The sequence below is a fragment of the Oncorhynchus mykiss genome, chromosome 10 (genome assembly GCF_057628025.1).
Source record: "Oncorhynchus mykiss isolate SJ-2025 chromosome 10, ASM5762802v1, whole genome shotgun sequence".
NCBI classification, from domain to species: Eukaryota; Metazoa; Chordata; class Actinopteri; order Salmoniformes; family Salmonidae; genus Oncorhynchus; species Oncorhynchus mykiss.
The window spans coordinates 63,739,978-63,760,995 of NC_143031.1; the positions used below are offsets into that span (position 1 = coordinate 63,739,978).

Genomic DNA, 21,018 nt, shown 5'->3' on the forward strand with positions numbered 1-21,018 from the left:
AGAAATCCATGTTATTCAATTATTGCGCGCGTGCCAACGAGCGTCTGCGTTGCTAAGGGCTAAAATTAAATTTCTGACACAGATCGCACTGCAAGTCCTGCCTCTTCCATCTCCTCATTGGTTTATAGAAGCAGGTACCCACATGCCATCTCCTCATTGGTTATACCCACATGGGTGATTGAAAGACGAACTGCTTTGCCGGTCATCGTGGTAATACTATGAAAGTTTAGATGCCAATCACCATATAAGTTCAAAGATGAAAACGCCTGGAAGGAGGGGAGATGACTAGAAACGATTCGGGTGACCGTTTTATGTGTGGATTAATTGTCAGACTAGAGGACCTTGTGCAGTTCAGGTAAAATAACAACTCAATGTTTATATCCCAGGACAAATTATCTAGCAACAGCAAGCTAGCTAAATAGGACAAATTAGCTAGCTAGCTAAATGCCATACATTTTTAAAGCTTTTCGACCTGTCCCCAAATTAATGTAATTGGTTCCGAGTTCGTTTTGATATTTTAACCTGCATGTCGTGATTGCGTTTGGTGTGGGGGGACAAAATAAATGTATGCACGATGGTGCACGCGCGCAGCAGGTTTGTGTTCCGTGTTAGGCTGGTGCTTGACGGTCTGCCGTTCAGCTCTGTGTACAACGAATCCCACTGTTAGGGCGGGGGGATACAAGCATCTCGTCATTATATCCAGTATCTCTGGTACCGTATTGCAAAGAACAGAGCGCATTCCTTTTTTTTTAGCCACACCATTTGCACTATGACCCTAACCAATAACATCCTTTCTCTACAGGAAACAATGACCAAGAACAATTTCCACGTTAGCGTTTTTAATGTTGCTATTTTTAAGTTTATTAACACCAAGTGAATAAAAAGTACTACTAATTTAACTGCACAGCATCACATATTTACCCCATGTAGTCTTTAATTCGCGTTGGAGAAGGACTTGGTTGATTGACGTTATCTAGGCAACGCTAGTTAGCTGCTAACGGTAACTAACAATGGCTAACTGTATGGTTTTTCACACTCAAATAGCCTCCATTATGGAGGTTCTAGCGAATTCAGCCGTGGCAGAGATCAGTAAACTCGTAGACGACGACTATGCAGTGTTTCGTTTGGAAATAACGCAAAGCCAGAAAGAAAACAGGACATTGAGGAGGAAACTACAGCTACTGGAGCTGAAGGTAGCACGGGAGCGCGCAGAGAGGACAATGCGAGAGCGATACAGAGGAATTGCAAGAGGTACATTTTGCAGAAGGCCAAGGCTGCGGGGGCTCTCGAACCCGGTTCGCATGTGTTTATAAGTGTTACCTGGAATTGTGTCTTGCTCAGTTTTTGATAGCCAAGTAACCAGGGGAAGTATTGCATACTATCTTGCGCATTTGTTGTATTTTACTTTTATTTCACGAGGAAGGCAAATTAAGAACAAATTCTTATTGCACAAAGACACTCATTATAACCAGATTCTTGATTTACTGAATGTACTATTATCATACTTTAAAAAATAATGTGACGGATGGAACATAATCAATAAATAGTATGTCAACAAGTTATGAGAAGTGTTACCTTACATTCCTGCCAATTGTAGACTGTGTAAATAGCATATAATATAGCTTTGAGCATTCACATGATCTAATTTAACCACCCCTTTCCCCCAATCACTCTCTTAGGTGAAGGACATCTCACTGGAGGCCACAGGAATGTTGTAAAGCCAGCGGGACACAATGGGTGGAGAAATGACCAACCCATATCTATAGATGAGGGGAGTGGAACCTCAACCCAGCATGTTATCGTGATAGAGGTTAGTGTCGTAGTGTAACAAAAAATTACAGTACATCAAATGTGACTTGTTCATTTCAGAAATGCTACCCTCAGCTATTCACTGGCTCACAACAATATGTATCTGCCCTAGGGAAGTTTGTGAGACTTCCCTACGACATTGTCATCCAATTCAACCATTGTACCGATTATAACCTCCTCTGTTCTTGTGTCAGTCTGTAGATGCAGAGGCTGCAGGTCCTGGGGTCAAGCAGGAGAGGTCTGAAGGAGAGGACCCACGGCACAGCAGAGACATCCAGATTGGAGCAGCGTCTGGAGTGGCGTCCCCTGTAACCACAGAGGACCTGACCGCCGCGCCCCAGGCTAGGACCCGTTGCAGCATCCCGGAGGTCAGTGGAATGCTGAACGCCGCCCTCAAGTCAGAGACAGACGCCGAGACTTTAACTGTAACACACCGGCTCTTACACACAGGGTCTGACCACAGATCAGACCCAGAGGGACTGGTGCTGGGGACACTTGTCTGTCCTCCTGCTCCTGGCTCAGATTACTTACCAGTATTTCATCAGAGCCAGAGGACGGTTCATTCCCGTGGAGATGGTGACGTGTTAGACACTGGGGTTGATGATCTGTCTTGTTCTTATGATACAGAGATGGTCCCTGGCAACATATCCTTAGGTTTAGAGACCCAGACTGATCTGTCTAGAGGGGACTGGAACCGGTACAGTAGTAGTATATACTCCGAAGGGTGCCTAGATAAGAAAGGGGAGGTTATAGTGGTAGATGAGGTGACTGTGAAAGTAGAGGGCGATGCTCCTCCCACATGGAATGCAGATAGTCACCTTGGAGACGGACACTCACAGGGCAGAGATTTCTTAGATTACAGGGGAAGCTTAGAGACAAATCTAAATGTCACAACCAATTCTCCTTTACACGTGTTCAGGGATCGCAATCCAGTGTCCACGTCGATGGGGCCTTCAGATTCACACGGCCGTGTCCATTTCGATCAGGTATTGAACTCAAACAGCAGGGCTAGAGCCCAGGCTCAGGGAGGAGGAGTCACATCAGGCAATAGTAAAGAGAAACGATTCTTCTGCATGTTCTGTAACAAAGGCTTCAGGTGCCTGCAGAAGGTGGAGATCCACCAGAGGGTCCACACAGGGGAGAACCCCTTCAGTTGTACCCAGTGTGAGAAGAGGTTCTCCCGCCAGGACCACCTGAAGAGGCACCAGATGGTCCATACAGGGGAGAAACCGTTCAGCTGCCCCCAGTGCGAGAAGAGGTTCTCCCGCCAGGACCAGCTGAAGATGCACCTGAAGGTCCACACGGGAGAAAGGCCGTTTGTCTGTACACACTGCGGGAAGAGGTTCTCAGAGAGGAGCTACCTCAGGATTCACCAGCAGAAAATGCACGCGGCCCTTGTATAGTGACATGTAATCAGGATTGAAAGTAAGACGGTCCTGACCGCATCCCAGCAAAATAAATAGTGGGGTTACGCCGTACCGGTAAAACATGAGCCTATCACAATAATTAAAACAAAATGTAAAAAAAAACTTTAGACTCTTATACCTTTATTTTTCATTAGGCTACCGCATATCAGAGGCATGAACAATTTGCGAATGGACTTGAAAACAAGTGGTATAACAAAATGCAATGTGGTTCGACGAGAGCACTAGCATATTTCCAAGGCAGAGATGAATGGCTGACACAGAGACTTGTGTGGACAGTAGTATAAATTCTTGCCTAATGAAAATCGTCAAAATGTTATTACACTTTGTGGTGGTTTGTGTGACAGATGTCTCTTTCCATTTCCATGTTTGGAGGCTGGAAATACTGTGTCTTCAGAAATGATTCATACCCCTTGACTTGTTCCACATTTTGTTGTGTTACAGCCTGAATTCAAATGTCTCTCACCCATCGCAACATGTTTTTAGAACTGTTTGCAAATTTGTTGAAAATGGAATACAGTTATCTAATTTACGAACAATTCACAATCCTGAGTCAAGTTGGTTGTTGATTATTGCTAGACAGCCATTTTCATCTCTTGCCATAGATTTTGAAGCTGATTTAAGTCAAGACATTTGTTGTCTTGGTAAGTGTATATTTTGCCTTATGATTTAGGTTATTGTCCTGCTGAAAGGTGAATGAATTTCCCGGTGTCTGGAGGAAAGCATACTGTACCAGGTTTTTCTCTAGGATTTTACTTGTACTTAATTCTTAACTTCCATTTCTCTTTTATCCTGAAAAACACCACAGTCCTTAACCATTACAAGCATACCCATAACATGATGCATCCACCACTATGCTTGAAAATATGGTGAGTGGTACTCAGTAATGTGTTGTATTGGATTTGCCCCAAACATAACACTTTCTATTCAGGGCAAAAAGTTAATTTCTTTACCACATTTTTTACCGTATTACTTTAGTGCCTTGTTGCAAACAGGATGCATGTATTGGAATTGTGTTATTCTGTAGAGGCTTCCTTATTTTCACTCTGTCAATTAGGTTAGTATTTTGGAGTATCTACAACTTTCTTGAGCCATCCTCAATTTTCTCCTGTCACAGCCATTAAACTCTAACTATTAAAGCCACCACTGGCCTCATGATTGAATCCCTGAGCGGTTTCCTTTGTCTCTGGCAATTGAGTTAGGAAGGACGCCTGTATCTTTGTAGTGACTGTGTATTTATACACCATCCAAAGTGTAATGAATAACTTAATACTCAAAGGGATATTCAGTGTCTGCTTTAAAAAACAACAACAATTGAAACGGCTATAGGTGACTTTCTTTGCGAGGCATTGGAAAACCTCCCTGGTCTTTGTGGTTGAATCTGTGTTTGAAATTCACTGATGGACCTTTATAGATAATTGCATGTGTGTGGAACAGAGTCATTAAAAAATCATGTTAAACTTTATTGCCGAACTTATTTAGACTTGCCATAACAAAGGGATAGAATACTTAATTAATTAGTAAAAATGTCAAACATAATTCCACTTTGACATTCTGGGGTATTGTGTGTAGGCCAGTGACAAAAACACTATATTTAATGCATTTTCAATTCAGGCTGTAACAACAAAATATGGAAAAAGTCAAGGGGTGCGAATACTTTCTGAAGGCAATCCTGGCCCTGGACCCTGACTCTAGATATTATAGAGACTGGGCTAACACAGCTAACTTTTTAGGTCAATAATATGCTGTTTTTAATCAACATTTTGTTTGCGTTATAATTGTGAGAAATTAAACTAGCTATTAGCTAGCTAGTTAGTTATACCTAGGTAGCTAACAAGGTTAGCTGTCTTTTCTCAAAATGAACCTCATTGTGCTTCTACATCTGCATTGCTTGCTATTTGGGGTTTTCAGGCTGGGTTTCTGTATAGCACTGACATCTGCTGATGTAAAAAGGGCTTTTTAAATACATTGGATTGTTTGATTGTGGCTAGCTATTTCTTGTCCCTTATGCTATCCTTTACAGCCAAATCTGACTTCAGAAAATTAGGCGCTGTGCCAATTGTGCGCCGCCCTATGGGACTCCCAAACACGTCCAGTTGGGATACAGCCTGGAATCGAACCAGGGTCTGTAGTGACGCCTCTAGCACTGAGATGCAGTGCCGTAGACCGCTGCACCACTCAGGAGCCCAAAAGTATTCTAGACCGTTTCTCCCTCTTGCTGCATTTAACAGTGAATTTCAAACACAGATTCAACCACAAAGACAAGGGAGGGTTTCCAATGCCTCGCAAAGAAGGGCATCTATAGGTATTTCAATATACACTGCTCAAAAAAATAAAGGGAACGCTAAAATAACACATCCTAGATCTGAATGAATGAAATATTCTTATTAAATACTTTTTTCTTTACATAGTTGAATGTGCTGACAACAAAGTCACACAAATTATCAATGGAAATCAAATGTATCAACGCATGGAGGTCTGGATTTGGACTCACACTCAAAATTAAAGTGGAAAACCACACTACAGGCTGATCCAACTTTGATGTAATGTCCTTAAAACAAGTCCAAATGAGGCTCAGTAGTGTGTGTGGACTCCACGTGCCTGTATGACCTCCCTACAACGCCTAGGCATGCTCCTGATGAGGTGGCGGATGGTCTCCCGAGGGATCTCCTCCCAGACCTGGACTAAAGCATCCGCCAACTCCTGGACAGCCTGCGGTCCAACGTTGGTTGATGGAGTGAGACATGATGTCCCAGATGTGCTCAATTGGATTCAGGGCTGAGGAACGGGCGGGCCAGTCCATAGCATCAATGCCTTCCTCTTGCAGGAACTGCTGACACACTCCAGCCACATGAGGTCTAGCATTGTCTTGCATTTGGAGGAACCCAGGGCCAACCGCACCAGCATATGGTCTCACAAGGGGTCTGAGGATCTCATCTCGGTACCTACCTCTGGCGAGCACATGGAGGGCTGTGCGGCCCCCCAAAGAAATGCCACACCACACCATGACTGACCCACCGCCAAACCGGTCATGCTGGAGGATTTTGCAGGCAGCAGAACGTTCTCCACGGCGTCTCCAGACTTTGTCACGTCTGTTACATGTGCTCAGTGTGAACCTGCTTTCATCTGTGAAGAGCACAGGGCGCTAGTGGCGAATTTGCCAATCTTGGTGTTCTCTGGCAAATGTTAAACGTCCTGCACGGTGTTGGGCTGTAAGCACAACCCCCACCTGTGGACGTCGGGCCCTCATACCACCCTAATGGAGGCTGTTTCTGACCCTTTGTTTCTGACCCTGACCCTCTGACACATGCACATTTGTGGCCTGCTGGAGGTCATTTTGCAGGGCTCTGGCAGTGCTCCTCCTGCTCCTCCTTGCACAAAGGCAGGAGGGAGCGGTCCTGCTGCTGGGTTGTTGCCCTCCTACGGCCTCCTCCACGTCTCCTGTTGTACTGGCCTGTCTCCTGGTAGCGCCTCCATGCTCTGGACACTACGCTGACAGACACAGCAAACCTTCTTGCCACAGCTCGCATTGATGTGCCATCCTGGATGAGCTGCACTACCTGGGTGTCTTGCCTATAATTTCCACCTGTTGTCTATTTCATTTGCACAACAGCATGTGAAATGTATTGTCAATCAGTGTTGCTTGGACAGTTTGATTTCACAGAAGTGTGATTGACTTGGAGTTACATTGTGTTGTTTAAGTGTTCCTTTTATTTTTTTGAGCAGTGTATATTTTTTAAAGCAGACATTTAATATCCCTTTGACCATGGTGAAGTTATTCATTACACTTTGGTGTATCAGGGGCAGATAGCGTCAAAGTAGTGGAATGTGGTAGTGGGTTTTTAATGAATGTAGGGTTAGTTGGGTGTTTATTTTTATATATATTTATTGTTTGTCTTTTTTTCCCCAATTTATTTTATTTCACAAAGTATAATGGATTTATATTATAGTCCAGTTGGGGGAGGTAATGCAACATACTGGATGCCAACCGCCGTTAAACTCCAAAGAAGAAGAAGTAAACAGGAATCAAGAACACGTTAGCGTTTTTATTTATACAACAATGGAACTCGAAATATGACTCTTAACTGTTCAGCATAACATACTTATCCCATGTAGTCATTAATTCGATTTGGAGATAGCATCTATCAGTCAAGTCCTATCTAGGTAACGTTCATGTTAGCCTGCTGCTAACAATGGCTAACTCGAACTGTGTGGTTTTTCACACTCAAATAGCCTCCATCATGGAGGTTCTAGCGAATGCAGCCGTGGCAGAAATATGTAAAGTCGTAGACGACGATTATGAAGTGTTTCGTCTGGAAATAACTCAAAGCCAGAAAGAAAACAGGGCATTGAGGAGGAAACTACAGCTACTGGAAATGAAGGTGTCACGGGAACGCGTCCTCGCCAGCCCGAGAAGTGTCAAGATACTCGACGGATACAGAGTAACGGCAAGAGGTACATTTTTGCGGAATAGCCCTGGCAATATGTGGAAATTGTTACCTTTTCATGAGAACGTTACACTTACAAGGGTGCGTTCGTAAATTCACTCTGCCTATCTACTCCGATTTCAGAGCACTTTCGTCTGTGCCAGAGAGCGCAGAATAACTGTTTAATTTACGAACGCGCAACACCCGTTAAATATGACCCGTGTCAGTAAACTTTGGCAAAAAAACGTCATTAAATTGTTGCGAACGCAGTTTGTCACCAACGCTATACATAACATGAAAACAGCCTAACCACCTCTAATAAGGGCGAGTAAAATGGGCAGAGTGAGGTGTTCTCTCGTGTCTGGAAGTAACTAGCCAACTTTAGACAGTTAGATTAGGTGCTTGACTGCAGTTGTGAGGTCAGAACGCTCGGATGAACCCAGCTCCTCGGTCAGAGCTTTACAAACACACCGTTGGCACACAAGTACAGTTTTTGGCCCTGAACACATATGGAACCATCATAAAGAAAAACTCAACATGGAGGCTTTTTTCCATTCCGCCATAACCAAATAATGTGTTTTGTGTCATCTACAAAATCAAACACGATACTACAGAAAAGTTGATGTATACCCACCCTTATGTTTTGATGGTCAATGACTACAAGGATGCCACGCACAACCTCAAACCTCATTTTGCTATTCCATCTGTAAACTGTTAGTGTCTTAACGACCTTTCCACAGGTGCATGGTCATTAATTGTTTATGGTTCATTGAACAAGCATGGGAAAGAGTGTTAAAACCCTTTACAGTGAAGATCTGTGAAGTTATTTGGATTTTTACAAATTATCTTTGAAAGACAGGGTCCTGAAAAAGGGATGTGTATTCTTTTGCAGAGTTTATACACACACACACACACACAGTACCAGCCAAAAGTTTGGGCACCTGCTCATTCAAGGGTTTTTATTTTGACTATTTTCTAGAATAATAGTGAAGACATCAAAACTATGAAACAACACATATGGAATCATGTAGTAACCAAAAAAATGTTAAACAAACAAATTATATTTGATATTCTTCAAAGTAGCCACCCTTTGATGAGAACTTTTGCACACTCTTGGCTTTCTCTCAACCAGCTTCATGAGAAATGCTTTTCCAACAGTCTTGAAGGCGTTCCCACATATGCTGAGCACTTGTTGGATGCTTTTCCTTCACTCAACTGTCCAACTCATCCCAAACCATCTCAATTGGGTTGAGGTCGGGTGATTTGTGGAGGCCAGATCATCTGATGCAGCACTCCATCACTCTCCTCCTTGGGCAAATAGTTCTTACACAGCCTGGAGGTGTGTTTTGGGTTATTGTCCTGTTGAAAAACAAATGATAGTCCCACAAAGCGCAAACCAGATGGGATGGCGTATCGCTGCAGAATGCTGTGGTAGCCATGCTGGTTAAGTGTGCATTGAATTCTAAATAAATCAGACAGTGTCACCAGCAAAGCACCATCACATCTCCATGCTTCACAGTGGGGACCACACATGCAGATATCATCCGTTTACCTACTTTGCATCTCACAAAGACAGGACGGTTGGAACCAAAAATCTAATTTGGACTCATCAGAAAAAAGGACAAATTTCCACTGGTTTAATGTCCATTGCTGTTTCTTGGCCCAAGCAAGTATCTTCTTCTTATTGGTGTCCTTTTATTAGTGGTTTCTTTGCAGCAATTTGACCATGAAGGTCTGATTCACTCAGTCTCCTCTGAACAGTTGATGTTGAGATGTCTGTTCCTTGAACTCTGAAGCGTTTATTTGGGCTGCAATTTCTGAGGCTGGTAACTCTAATGAACTTATCCTCTGCAGCAGAGGTAACTCTGCATCTTCCTTTCCTGTGGCTGTCCTCATGAGAGCCAGCTTCATCATAGTGCTTGATGGTTTTTGCAACTGCACTTGAAGAAATTTAAAAGTTCTTGAAAATGTCCGGTTTGACTGACCTTCATGTCTTTAAAGTAATAATGGACTGTCCTTTCTCTTTGTTTATTTGAGCTGTTCTTGGCATAATATGGACCTATTTGGTAAAAGACCATCTTCTGTATACCACCCCTACCTTATCACAGAAAAACGAATTAGCTCAAACTTAAGGTGTAAAGAAACTCCACAAATTAACAAGGCACACCTGTTAATTGAAATGCATTCCAGGTGACTACCTCGTGAAGCTGGTTGAGAGAATGCCAAGAGTGTGCAAAGCTGTGAAAGACAAAGTCGGGCGACTTCGAAGAATATAAAATATATTTTGATTTGTTTAACACCTTTTTGGTTACTACATGATTCCATGTGTTATTTCATAGTTTTGATGTCTTCACTGTTATTCTACAATGTAGAAAATAGTACAAATAAACATACAACATATGTAAGGTCCCTCAGTCAAGCATTGACTTTCAAGCACAGATTCAACTACAAAGACCAGGTAGCTTTTCGAAAGCCTCATAAAGGAGGGCAGGGATTGGTAGATGGGTAACAATGACAAATCAGACATTGAATATGTCCTTAATTAAGCATGGTCAAGTTAATAATGTAGGCTGTGGATTATATATTAAATCCTCCAGACACAAAGGTGCAGTTATCCTTCTGACCTGAGCTGCAGGACAGAAAGAAAACTGCTTAGAGATGTCACCATGAAGCCATTGGTGATTTTAAAAACAGCTACAGAGTTAAATGGCTATGATTGAAGAAAACAGGATGGATCAACATTGTAGTGACCACAATAATGACCTAAATAATGAGTGAAAATAATAGAAATATACAGAATAAAAATATTCATAAACATGCAACAATAATACTGCAAAGGAATGCACTTTTAGGCCTAATTGCATAGCCTTATGGTTGGGGCAAATCCAACAACGCATCACTGAGTAATTGCCTCCTTATTTTCAAGCATTGTGGTGGCTGCATCATGGTATGGGTATGCTTGACATCGGCAAAGACCAGACACTGGGAGAGGAATTCACCTTTCTGCAGGACAATAACCAAAAACAGAATGCCAAATCTACACGGGAGTTGCTTACCGAGAATACAGTGAATGACTTTAATCTGCTTGAAAATCTATGGCAAGACTGAGCTTGATTAAAAAAGATATATGAAAGTAAGAAGAATGGACAAATATTGTACAATACAGGTGTGCAAACCAAAGAAGACCCACAGCTGACTCGGGAGGAATAATTATCTAATCAAGGTATATTAGTGTTTATTTTTCATTCATTTTTTAAAAAGTATTGTGTAGATTGTTGACCCCAAAAAAAGACAGATCAATTTGAATCCCACTTTGTAACACAAAATGTGAAGAAATCCATGAGGTGTAGACTTTCTACAGCCATTCCCTGTGCAGTTTGGAGTGAGACAGAGCTCACTCTAATCTCCTATTCTATTCCTTATTACCGTTGACCGGATCATACAAATCCAGAAATATGGAGTGGACCCTCTTCTCCCAGCTGGAACATCTCTAGCAGTGTTTTCCACAAGCACATGGAGTAGCCAGCCAAAATAGAAAAAGTAGCCAGCCAATGAAGTAAATAGCCCAAATTATCTTAAATTAAAGGTTACATTTAAAATCAAACAAATTGTGTGATGGGCACTTTTTTCAAATGACAAAATGGGTCCCTAAAAATAAACAGAACAGATGCTCAATTAAATTCTGGCTTGTCAGTAGCTTACCGAATCTTATCGGTCAGAGCCGTTCACATGGCTCCCTAATTTGCATACTGGTAGGCATTTTGGCGATTATTTGCAGATAAATTATGAAAACATTCAATGAAGAATCCTCCTCACTACAGGAACAATCGGAGAGAGAGCCTCACTCTGGTCCAAAATATTATAAATGTAAACAGAAATTGTTTAACGTCACTGTCTGGCATGTCCTGATGGACTTCATATCGACAATACGAACACGATCTTTAGTTTATTTGTCCAGATGCGATATAATGGACAAAAATACGTTGTATGAGTTATAAAAAAAACAAAATAAATGTGCCAGAAAATAATAGGTTAAGTGGATCTCGACTCATCGTTACCACGTATGGGACGTGCAAATTCACTCAGAGCGACGAGGAAGGAGCATCACGCTATCTCCCTCGGTGTAAAGAAATTGGACTACGTCAAAGATGATCTATTATATTGACAAGATATTTGAGTGGTCGCTCTAATAATGGAAATACATGTCCTCGATGATGGAAGGTAGGCGAGGTCAGGTGGGACCATTCTAGCCAATGAGAGGGCAGATACGTGTGACAAACAGGCATAATGAAGTTGTTTTTCGTCAAAGTTGCCGGAATGCCATGAGCATCCACTTATCAGTACATTTTGTAACAGCCTAAACATTATGAAACTTCTATTCGATCAAATAAGCCTCATATAATTCGACACTCATCGATCTCCATACAAAAAAGGGCTCATCTCAAGCGGAAAGATTTTGGAAGGAGTAAATCCTCTCACTTCGACTCTGACTGCAACAGCAGCGCACGCATCCCACACACTCAGGAACCGGAAGGAGGGACAGACAGCAGACTGTCAAACCAGCAGTGTTTCCTTGTCATTGCTTACTTTGACTGACAGGTGCCTGTCCAATCAATAGAAAGCTAGAAGTTGCATATCGTTTATTTTAGCGGGAGAGGGCTCGGCAACTTTTTTCTGACTAGCAAAGTGAAAAGTAGCCTAGTTAATTTAAGTGAGAAAAGAAGCCATCTGAAAATTAGTACTATAATCTGTTGTATAGCCGAAAGCTGGTGCAACTACAACTTTTAGTTATAGTTGCCCTGGACAAACACACATTCAGCTCATTTTAGGGCTTGATGATTAGTTGACAACTTGAATCAGGTGGCTTGTCCAGGGTTACAAAACAAATGTGTACTGTTGGGGTACTCAAGGAATAGGGTTGGGAAACACTGGTCTAGACAATAACCTCTCATTGTGCATTTGTCCAACTCATCCCATTTGGAGGTCTGAGCAGAACTGCCTCAAAACAAATGTCCACCTATAATACAACAGCAATGTCAAATCTGTTCTGTTGTATGGTTTGGAATTTTCCCATGTTGTCAAGAACCACTTGAAAACGGATGTAGTCTTTCAGCAGTGGTTGTCTCGAGAATCTGCTGCATCTTCTGGCCCGAATAAAATACACAACAGTACGTTATACAAGAAGACCAGTTGCCAAAATTTCACACAACACTTCAAGAGACATTCTCAGAACGCCCAGTTTTGACTCATTATGGGCTTTATGTCCCAGTGAGGAGGAAGTGGATTGAGTAAGTGCGTCATCCATGCCATGAATCTTGCCTAAATGAACAACTGTATAAATGGACACATACTGTATACTCTCATCTAAATTGACAACTGGTCTGACCTAGATGGACACTTGCACTCCAACCTTCAACCCGGTACATCTAAAGGAAGTTCCTTCCATCTGAACTTTTTTCTCCTCTTGCCACATTGTGCCAGGCTGTTGTGAAGAACTCTGACAGTAGTTGTTGTGAAAAGGGCTATATAAATGAGTCTGGGGCTGGACATCAATCAACAAATACAAAGCAGAATTGGTTGGGAGATTTTCAAATGTTCTGTTTAGTTCTTCTTGAACGTCTCAAAATGAACTTGATTGATATCGTTAATGTTAGTGCGATCTTTAAGGAGAATTGTGAAGTGCTCCTAAATGGAAATGTTATTTTCTGAAATAATAATTTGAGTGGTGGGTGGCATTTGGAACCGCCAAGCAATTGAGATGCATACGTGCCCATGAAATCCCTGGGCCCAGACAAATCAAAGGATCTTCTTGCCCCTGGTTGTGAATGTGGATACTGTGTGACCCCTGTGAATTCACGGAACACAAGAACACTGCAGCAGACAACTATGGCTCTGTATGCCACGGAAATATTATATTGTGTATGTTTTCAGAATCTGCGATTTTCAGTGGATTTCTTCCCATGGCTTACCAATGCAATCCTCCATTAGATAATAAACTGAACTATTTATGATGTTGTACTGGGCGTCATTGTAATCGTTGACCATGAAAACATAGGTGTAGACGTCACCTTTTCTGTGTTTATCATGTTTGATTCTGAAGATATGACGCAAAATACATTTAGTTACGGCTGAATGAAAAACTGTTGTTTTTGCGATGGCTCCATATCTGAACATATTCAGGGCCCCAAAGTGTACCAAGTCACATGCTTTTATGAAAAAGTGAACATATCACCTAAAGTTTGGCACATATCGATTGGACTATATGACAGAGGCTGTGGGGCCTATAGCCCTGTTCTCCTCAGCATGTGTAACTTTAGATGTGTTAACCAGAATTGGGTCTTGGTAAGTTTCTGGATAGTATGAAATAATTCCCCTGATTATTTAGCTGTCAAAGACGCACTATCATATTCTAACCAGATTCTTGATTTACTCAAGGAAAACAATGTGATGCATGAAACATATCAATCTATAAATAGTATATCATGAAGTTATGAGAAGTGTTACTTTACATCCTTACCAATTGTAGACAATGTCAAAAGTGTACAATATAGGGTTGGCTGTACCTAACCAGTACCTCTTTCCCTCAATCACTCTCTCAGGTGAAGGACATCTCACTGGAGGCCACAGGAGCTTTGTGAAGCCAGCGGGACACAATACATGGAGAGATGACCAACCAATCACTGTTGATGAGGGGAGTGGAACCTCAACCGAGCACATTATTGTGATAGAGGTTAGTGTAATATTATTACATCAAAATTACAGTACATCAAATGTGGCCAGTTTATTTCAAAAAGGCTCCCCTCAGCTATTCACTTGCTTACATGTACATCCATATTTATCTGCCATAAGGGAGCTTGTGAGACTTCCCTATGACATTGTTATACAATTCAACTGGACACCGGTAATAATAACCTCACTTCTTGTGTCAGGCTGCAGATATAGAGGCTGCAGGTCCTGGGGTCAAGCAGGAGAGGTCTGTAGGAGAGGAGGACCTCCAGACTGCAGCACCGCCTGAAGCCACGGAGGACCTCACTGCTGCCGCACCGCAGCCCAGGACCCGACGCAGCATCACGGAGGTCAGTGGAACGCCGAACGCCGTCCTCAAGTCCGAGACAGACACTGAGACTTTAACTGTAACACACAGCCTCTTACACACAGGATCTGACGACAGATCAGACCCAGAGAGACTTTGTCTGAGGAGACTGGGCTGTCCTCCTGCTCCTGGCTCAGAGTATTTACCGGTATTTCACCAGAGGACTGTTCATTCCTGTGGTGATGGTGACTCGTTAGACACTGGAGGCAATGATCCGTCTTGTTCTTACGCTACAGAGATAGACCCTGGCAACATGCCATTGAGTTTAGAGAGACAGACTGATCTGTCTAGAGGGGACTGGAACCGGTACAGTAGTGGTCTATACACTGAAGGGTGCCTAGATAAGAAAGGAGAGTGTCTGGTTGTAAATGAGGTCACTGTGAAAGTGGAGGGCGACGCTCCTCTGACATGGAATGTAGAGACTCACTTAGGAGGACACTCTCAGGGCAGCACCAGTGACTTCTTAGACTACAGTGAAAGCTTAGAGACAAATCTAAATGTCCCAACCCACTCCTCTTTACCCGCGTTCAGAGATCGTGACCCAGTGTCCACGTCAATGGGGCCTTCCGAGTCACATGGCCGCGTCCTTTTCGATCAGGTATTGAACTCAAACGACAGGGCTACAGCCCAGACTCAGGGAGGGGGAGCCACATCAGGATATAGTAAAGAGAAACGGTTCCTCTGCATGTTTTGTAACAAAGGATTCAGCTGCTCCCAGAATGTGGAGATCCACCAGAGGGTCCACACAGGGGTGAAACCCTTCAGCTGTACCCAGTGTCACATGTGCTTCACCCAGGCTGGCACCCTGAAGAGGCATCAGAGAGTCCACACAGGGGAGAAACCCTTCAGCTGTACCCAGTGTCACATGCGCTTCACCCAGGCTGGTCACCTGAAGAGGCACCAGAGGGTCCACACGGGAGAGAAACCGTTCGCCTGTACACACTGCAGGAAGAGGTTCTCAGAGAGGAGATGCCTCAGGATACACCAGCAGAAAAACCACTCCACTCTATAACAAAGTAACCATTCCACTCGATAGCTTCTGAGGCTTAGATGAAACCCTGCATTAAAGATGCAGATGCAAAAAGTAAACAGCGGGTCAATTTCCATAACAACTAAGAGCGTTGAAGTGCAAGGCCCAGACATTGTGGGATATATAAGCCTAAAAAGTAAATTACGTATAGGGTTTGTACTGTATAGGCCAGTGTTTACCAACTCCAGTCAAGTCTCCCAAAAGTACACATTTTCGTTGTAGGCCCGGACAAACACACCTCATTGTCCAGTGCTACAATAAAAATGGGTTCTGTTGGGGGACTTGAGGACTTGAGTTGGGAAACACCGTTGTAGGATATGATGTTCATAAATGCCTATTTTATTACTTCCATTCAACTACTATATTCTTTCCCCCCCCAAGATATTTTTAATGAGAAAATGCAGTTTTTCAGTTGAGACGTGTGGTTTTCATATGGTGTGTTTAAAACTTGTTTATGTTCAATAAACACCTAAATGGGACTTTTCATCCTAAGACTTTCATTGAGACTCTCTTTAATATACATCACATCTAATATCACTCTATTCTGCATATTCTGATAGCGCTTTATAACCATTATACACTTACTAAATATACCTACCTACACACAAACACCTACTGTACATGTCAAAATAGTCAGGTTTGTCTGACTTATCATAGGGGACTTATTTTTACCCACAACATATTTATATGTATGTCCACCATGATGGGTTTAACAACAGTGAAATCATTCTGTAACTACAGTATAGGACTCAAATGTAGTGGGGATGGGTAAACACTCCATGTTGAAAGTGTTTTCATTACCTGTGTTTACGTACCTGAGGGAGTGTATGTCTGTATCACCTCTCTCTTCCAGGAGGAGGAGGGTCCAGAGGTGCTGCTGGTGAAGGAGGAGGGGTGTGAGGAAGGTCTGGGAAACCCTGAGGGGACCATGGTCATGGAGGACAACCAGACTACACCTCCTCCTGAACCCACAGAGGAACCATCTGAGCAGCACAGGACCACACACAGTCTCACTGAGGTGTGCCCACTGTGAACTACTGTCTGAATGGTATTAGGTCAGGGCCCGTATCCACAAAGCCTCTCAGAGTAGGAGTGCTGAACTAGGATCAGTTTAGCCTTTTAGATCAATGACTCGTTGTGGCTACGGGCCCAGGTCTTGATTAAATTTGTCGTAAGTGAGGGATCATGCCTTTTGAATGATCAAATCATTAAAGAGTGTCAAGTAATCAAATCAACTATCATGTTTGCATAGTGCTCATATCAATCCCTCATTGCCCAATCAGAATGTGCTCCATAGCAGGGTGCTCATATCAGATTTCTTGATCCAACATCCTCTCACTCTGTATCTCTTACAGTCAGTAGACATGGAGGATGGGAAGCCTGATCTGCTGCTGGTCAAAGAGGAGACCATAGAAGACGTACCAGAGAGCATTGATCTGTTGAGTGGACTAAAGATGGGGGAGCAAGGTAAGAGAGACATACATATAGCCTACATACAGTAATAGATCTTCAATGGGAATAGTGATGCACCTGGCTATTATTTCTTAATTCATAAAATCAATACAACTTATGTTTACATACAAAACCACACATTATAATGTATGAACTTGACCTGGTAATTGACAAAAACATCATATGTAGATTTCTCTGCCATGTTTATAAAGTATATTTTGTAACCTCTTCCTGTAGGTGATTGGCTAGAGGCTAACAGAGGAGACTGGGGAGCCGTCTTGGATTCCCAGAACCAGACTGGTGCAGCCAAGGGTCCTGGGGATGACATCACTGAGCAGGCCAGGACCAGAGGCGAAATAGTGGAGGTCAGTGGATGGTACAGCCGCCTCAACTATGGGCTGGGGAACAACACTGTTAGCCACAACCAGAAACAGACAGTCAAACACAAAACAACCAAACTTAGTCTCCATGACAACAGACTGGCTGAGACCAGGACGAGGCGTAGATTTGGTCTGCGGGGACGGGGAGGTGTCAGTATGCGGCGGGAGAGAACAGACACAGACTGCTAGCGATGCTCCGTCCTGCTCCTATAGTTGTGATTCAGAGAGGCTGATGGTGCCTCAGGTTAACTCCCTAACAGGTTCTGCCTTCAGCCTGCCTTCTATAGGATATATCAACTGGAACATGGACCCTGTGACAACACATACACTACCTGGCCTTCATCCTCCTCACACTCTCCTAATGTTAAACCAGACCTCAGACAATGCCAGAGCCTCAACACTAAAAGGCTACACAAGCCTATTGACAAATGTCAGTAGTAGTAATAGTATCAGTAGATCTGGTGGCAAAGAGAAGATCTTCCAGTGTTCGTTCTGGGGAAAGCCTGCAGATCCACCAGAAGATGCACACAAGGGAGAATACCCTTCAACTGCCCCCAGTGTGAGAAGAGGTTATCCCGTCAGGACCAGCTGAAGATGCACCTGAAGGTCCTCACGGGAGAAATGCGGTTCACCTGTACTCACTGGAGGTAGAGGTTCTCAGAGAGGAGCTACCTCCGGATACACCAGAAGAAAATGCACACGGCCCATGTATAGTATAGTGTATAGTGAGATGTAATGTAGTACTAGCTAGTTTGCAGTTAATTATGTTGGTTATGGATGCATAGGGAACTGGATGAGGTGAATTGAGTTAAGAACGATGAGAGAGAGTAGATGATATGTTGATGGCTGGTGTCCTAAAAAGTGTAATGTTTACATAATGTAATTTTGAACCTTTTCCAGAGTTTTCTAAAATACATTTTATCAAAGGGAGGATACCAAATTTAAAGAAAATGTAAAGTGTTACCATAGTGAGAAAAGTTATTCTACTTGTCACGTATCCTTTTGTGGAATAGATGTGACTAATGCCATTTTGTTGAATTTTGTTATTTTTTGTATCATTCCAATGGCTCCATATTGTTAGGTACTTGAATCACAGTGTTTTAGAGAGTGTGTTTTAGAGAGTATGTTAAACACAGTGTTTTAAACTGTGTTTAACATTTTATAATATTGTGTCATGTTTCTGTGTGTACAGTAAAGTTTCTTATATAAACCTTCACATGCTCTTCTGTACAATTTATGTTTGCAGTCTGCAGTCCATGAAGACTTGCTGATATCCAGTGTTACTGGTGGGAGAGACTGGACCTCCGAAGCGGCTGGTCACAAACCCTGGCCCCGGATCAGAACCATGGCTCAGGAGCCGTCACTATTCCTTCCTGAATCGGAACCAGGACCCAACTGCAAGAGACAGAGACTCCACCACCACACAGAACACAACCAATGGACAGGTGGACTGAACAACCTCAGTCCTGGTGGTCATCAGAGAGACAGAGGCTCCAGTCAGGGATCCAGTCTGCAGCCCAGACCCTTCTCTTCACAGTCTCAGTGCAGGGGTGAAGCAGGGCCTGGGGCTGATAGAGATAGACCCTCCTGTTCCTATGATACAAACACCACAGTATCCATGATGAACAGAGCAGGTCACCCTGGGCTTCAGCCTTCACAGAGAGTGGTGGGAGACCCCCCTGGTGGTAGTCTATCAGCAAGTCTGTCTTCTCCTTCAGGATCTCATTTAATGTCTGGTGACTGGGTTCATAGAAAGCCTGGGTCTAGCTTTCCTCAGTTACCTCAAGGTTACCCCACCAATGCAGACAGGTTCAGGATGGGCGTTTACCACAAGAAGCACCTAGCCTATAGCACAGCACACAATCCCAGCAACACCCAAACAATGACTAGAGGTCAAGGAGGGAGCTCAAAGACTAACCACCTGACGGCGGTGGCGCCTGCTTCTACCTCCTCTGTCATTGGGTCACAATGTGGAAGGCCGGGCATTAGGACGGATGCCGACAAGCCATATGCCTGCCCCACGTGTGGGAAGCGCTTTGCTAAGACTAAATATATGAAACAGCACCAGAACATTCACACCAAGGAGAGGCCTTTCAAGTGCAAACTATGTTACAAGAGCTTCTCCTTCCTGAGTTACCTCATCAGACATAGCTGTGCCCACAATGGGGAGAAATTGTAGCTATTCTTTAGCTGAAATATTTTATTTATCATGTGAAGTGTACTGGGGGTAAGACTTTTGGGGATTACTAGGTCCCTTAGTTGAGCATCTGGGTACACTCACATGATACAGACTTGTTGTTTTGATGTGCTAGCCGAAACACTGACATTGAAGTGTATCACTATTTCACCTCTGAACTTGGTTTTGCCTATGTTCTATTCATAACAATATGTTTTATAACCCCTTTTTAAAACACATTATTTGGCATAGTCAGGCGGGATCTGTTCATTTATGTACAACAACAGAAAAATAGGTGATCAAATATTTGAATAAATGAGATATCATGTTGTCCTTTTGATTAAAAAAAAGCAAATAAAATGAACTTATCATTAAGAATTAAACATGACCTTAGTTTTGTTGGCTTCCTACGAACCTATAGGGCAAGGACCGAGCTTTAAAGGGTTTCCACTAGGTTCCACAGTTAAAGTAAAAAGAAAGTGCTGTATTGTAAAAATACCTAAAAACAAATGTATTTTCTAATTTAACTTTAGGGTTAGGTAGAAAGTTAGCATTGGGGTTAAGATAAATTGTAGAAATAGGAGTTTAGCCATAATTATGACTGTGGAAACTGGTGACGACCGCTTGAAAGATAGTGATCATGAATAGGAGGTTTGATGTGTGGGGATTGGGATGGGAGGAAGAAGTGGGGCCTAAACGGGTAATTGTGTGTTCAGACTCTACTACTAGCCTGGTTGCGCTGAGAGAAGGGAAGGAAGTAAGTCAAAGGAACACCCAGACCTGATAATAAGGAAACAGCAGAGGGAACACCCCCCTATCCACATCGATGGAACAGTAGTGGAGAGGGTAGCAAGTTTTAAGTTCCTCGGCATACACATCACAGACAAACTGAATTGGTCCACTCACACAGACAGCATCGTGAAGAAGGCGCAGCAGCGCCTCTTCAACCTCAGGAGGCTGAAGAAATTCGGCTTGTCACCAAAAGCACTCACAAACTTCTACAGATGCACAATCGAGAGCATCCTGGCGGGCTGTATCACCGCCTGGTATGGCAACTGCACCGCCCTCAACCGTAAGGCTCTCCAGAGGGTAGTGAGGTCTGCACAACGCATCACCGGGGGCAAACTACCTGCCCTCCAGGACACCTACACCACCCGATGTCACAGGAAGGCCATAAAGATCATCAAGGACATCAACCACCCGAGCCACTGCCTGTTCACCCCGCTA

At 43.1% G+C, this 21,018-nt stretch overlaps 1 protein-coding gene across 1 annotated transcript; it reads left to right on the forward strand.

Annotated features, from left to right (window-relative positions):
• The first annotated feature begins 755 nt into the window (after nt 1-755).
• Nucleotides 756-20,169, forward strand: LOC110534651 (uncharacterized). Its single transcript, XM_021619576.3, has 10 exons — nt 756-1,251; nt 1,680-1,810; nt 2,004-3,206; nt 7,373-7,688; nt 14,260-14,390; nt 14,590-14,736; nt 16,637-16,801; nt 17,139-17,250; nt 17,473-17,600; nt 18,862-20,169. The coding sequence occupies exons 1-10, from the start codon at nt 1,011-1,013 to the stop codon at nt 19,792-19,794; spliced, it is 3,507 nt and encodes a 1,168-aa protein (XP_021475251.2). The 5' UTR covers nt 756-1,010; the 3' UTR covers nt 19,795-20,169.
• The last annotated feature ends 849 nt before the right edge of the window (nt 20,170-21,018 follow it).

Bases quoted from the DNA above. Each gene is read 5' to 3' on its own strand.
- LOC110534651 (XM_021619576.3), top strand. From the start codon at position 1,011: ATGGCTAACTGTATGGTTTTTCACACTCAAATAGCCTCCATTATGGAG. The intron at 3,207-7,372 runs GTATAGTGACAT...ATTTGGAGATAG, and splicing joins AGAAAATGCACGCGGCCCTT to CATCTATCAGTCAAGTCCTA. The intron at 14,391-14,589 runs GTTAGTGTAATA...TTCTTGTGTCAG, and splicing joins AGCACATTATTGTGATAGAG to GCTGCAGATATAGAGGCTGC.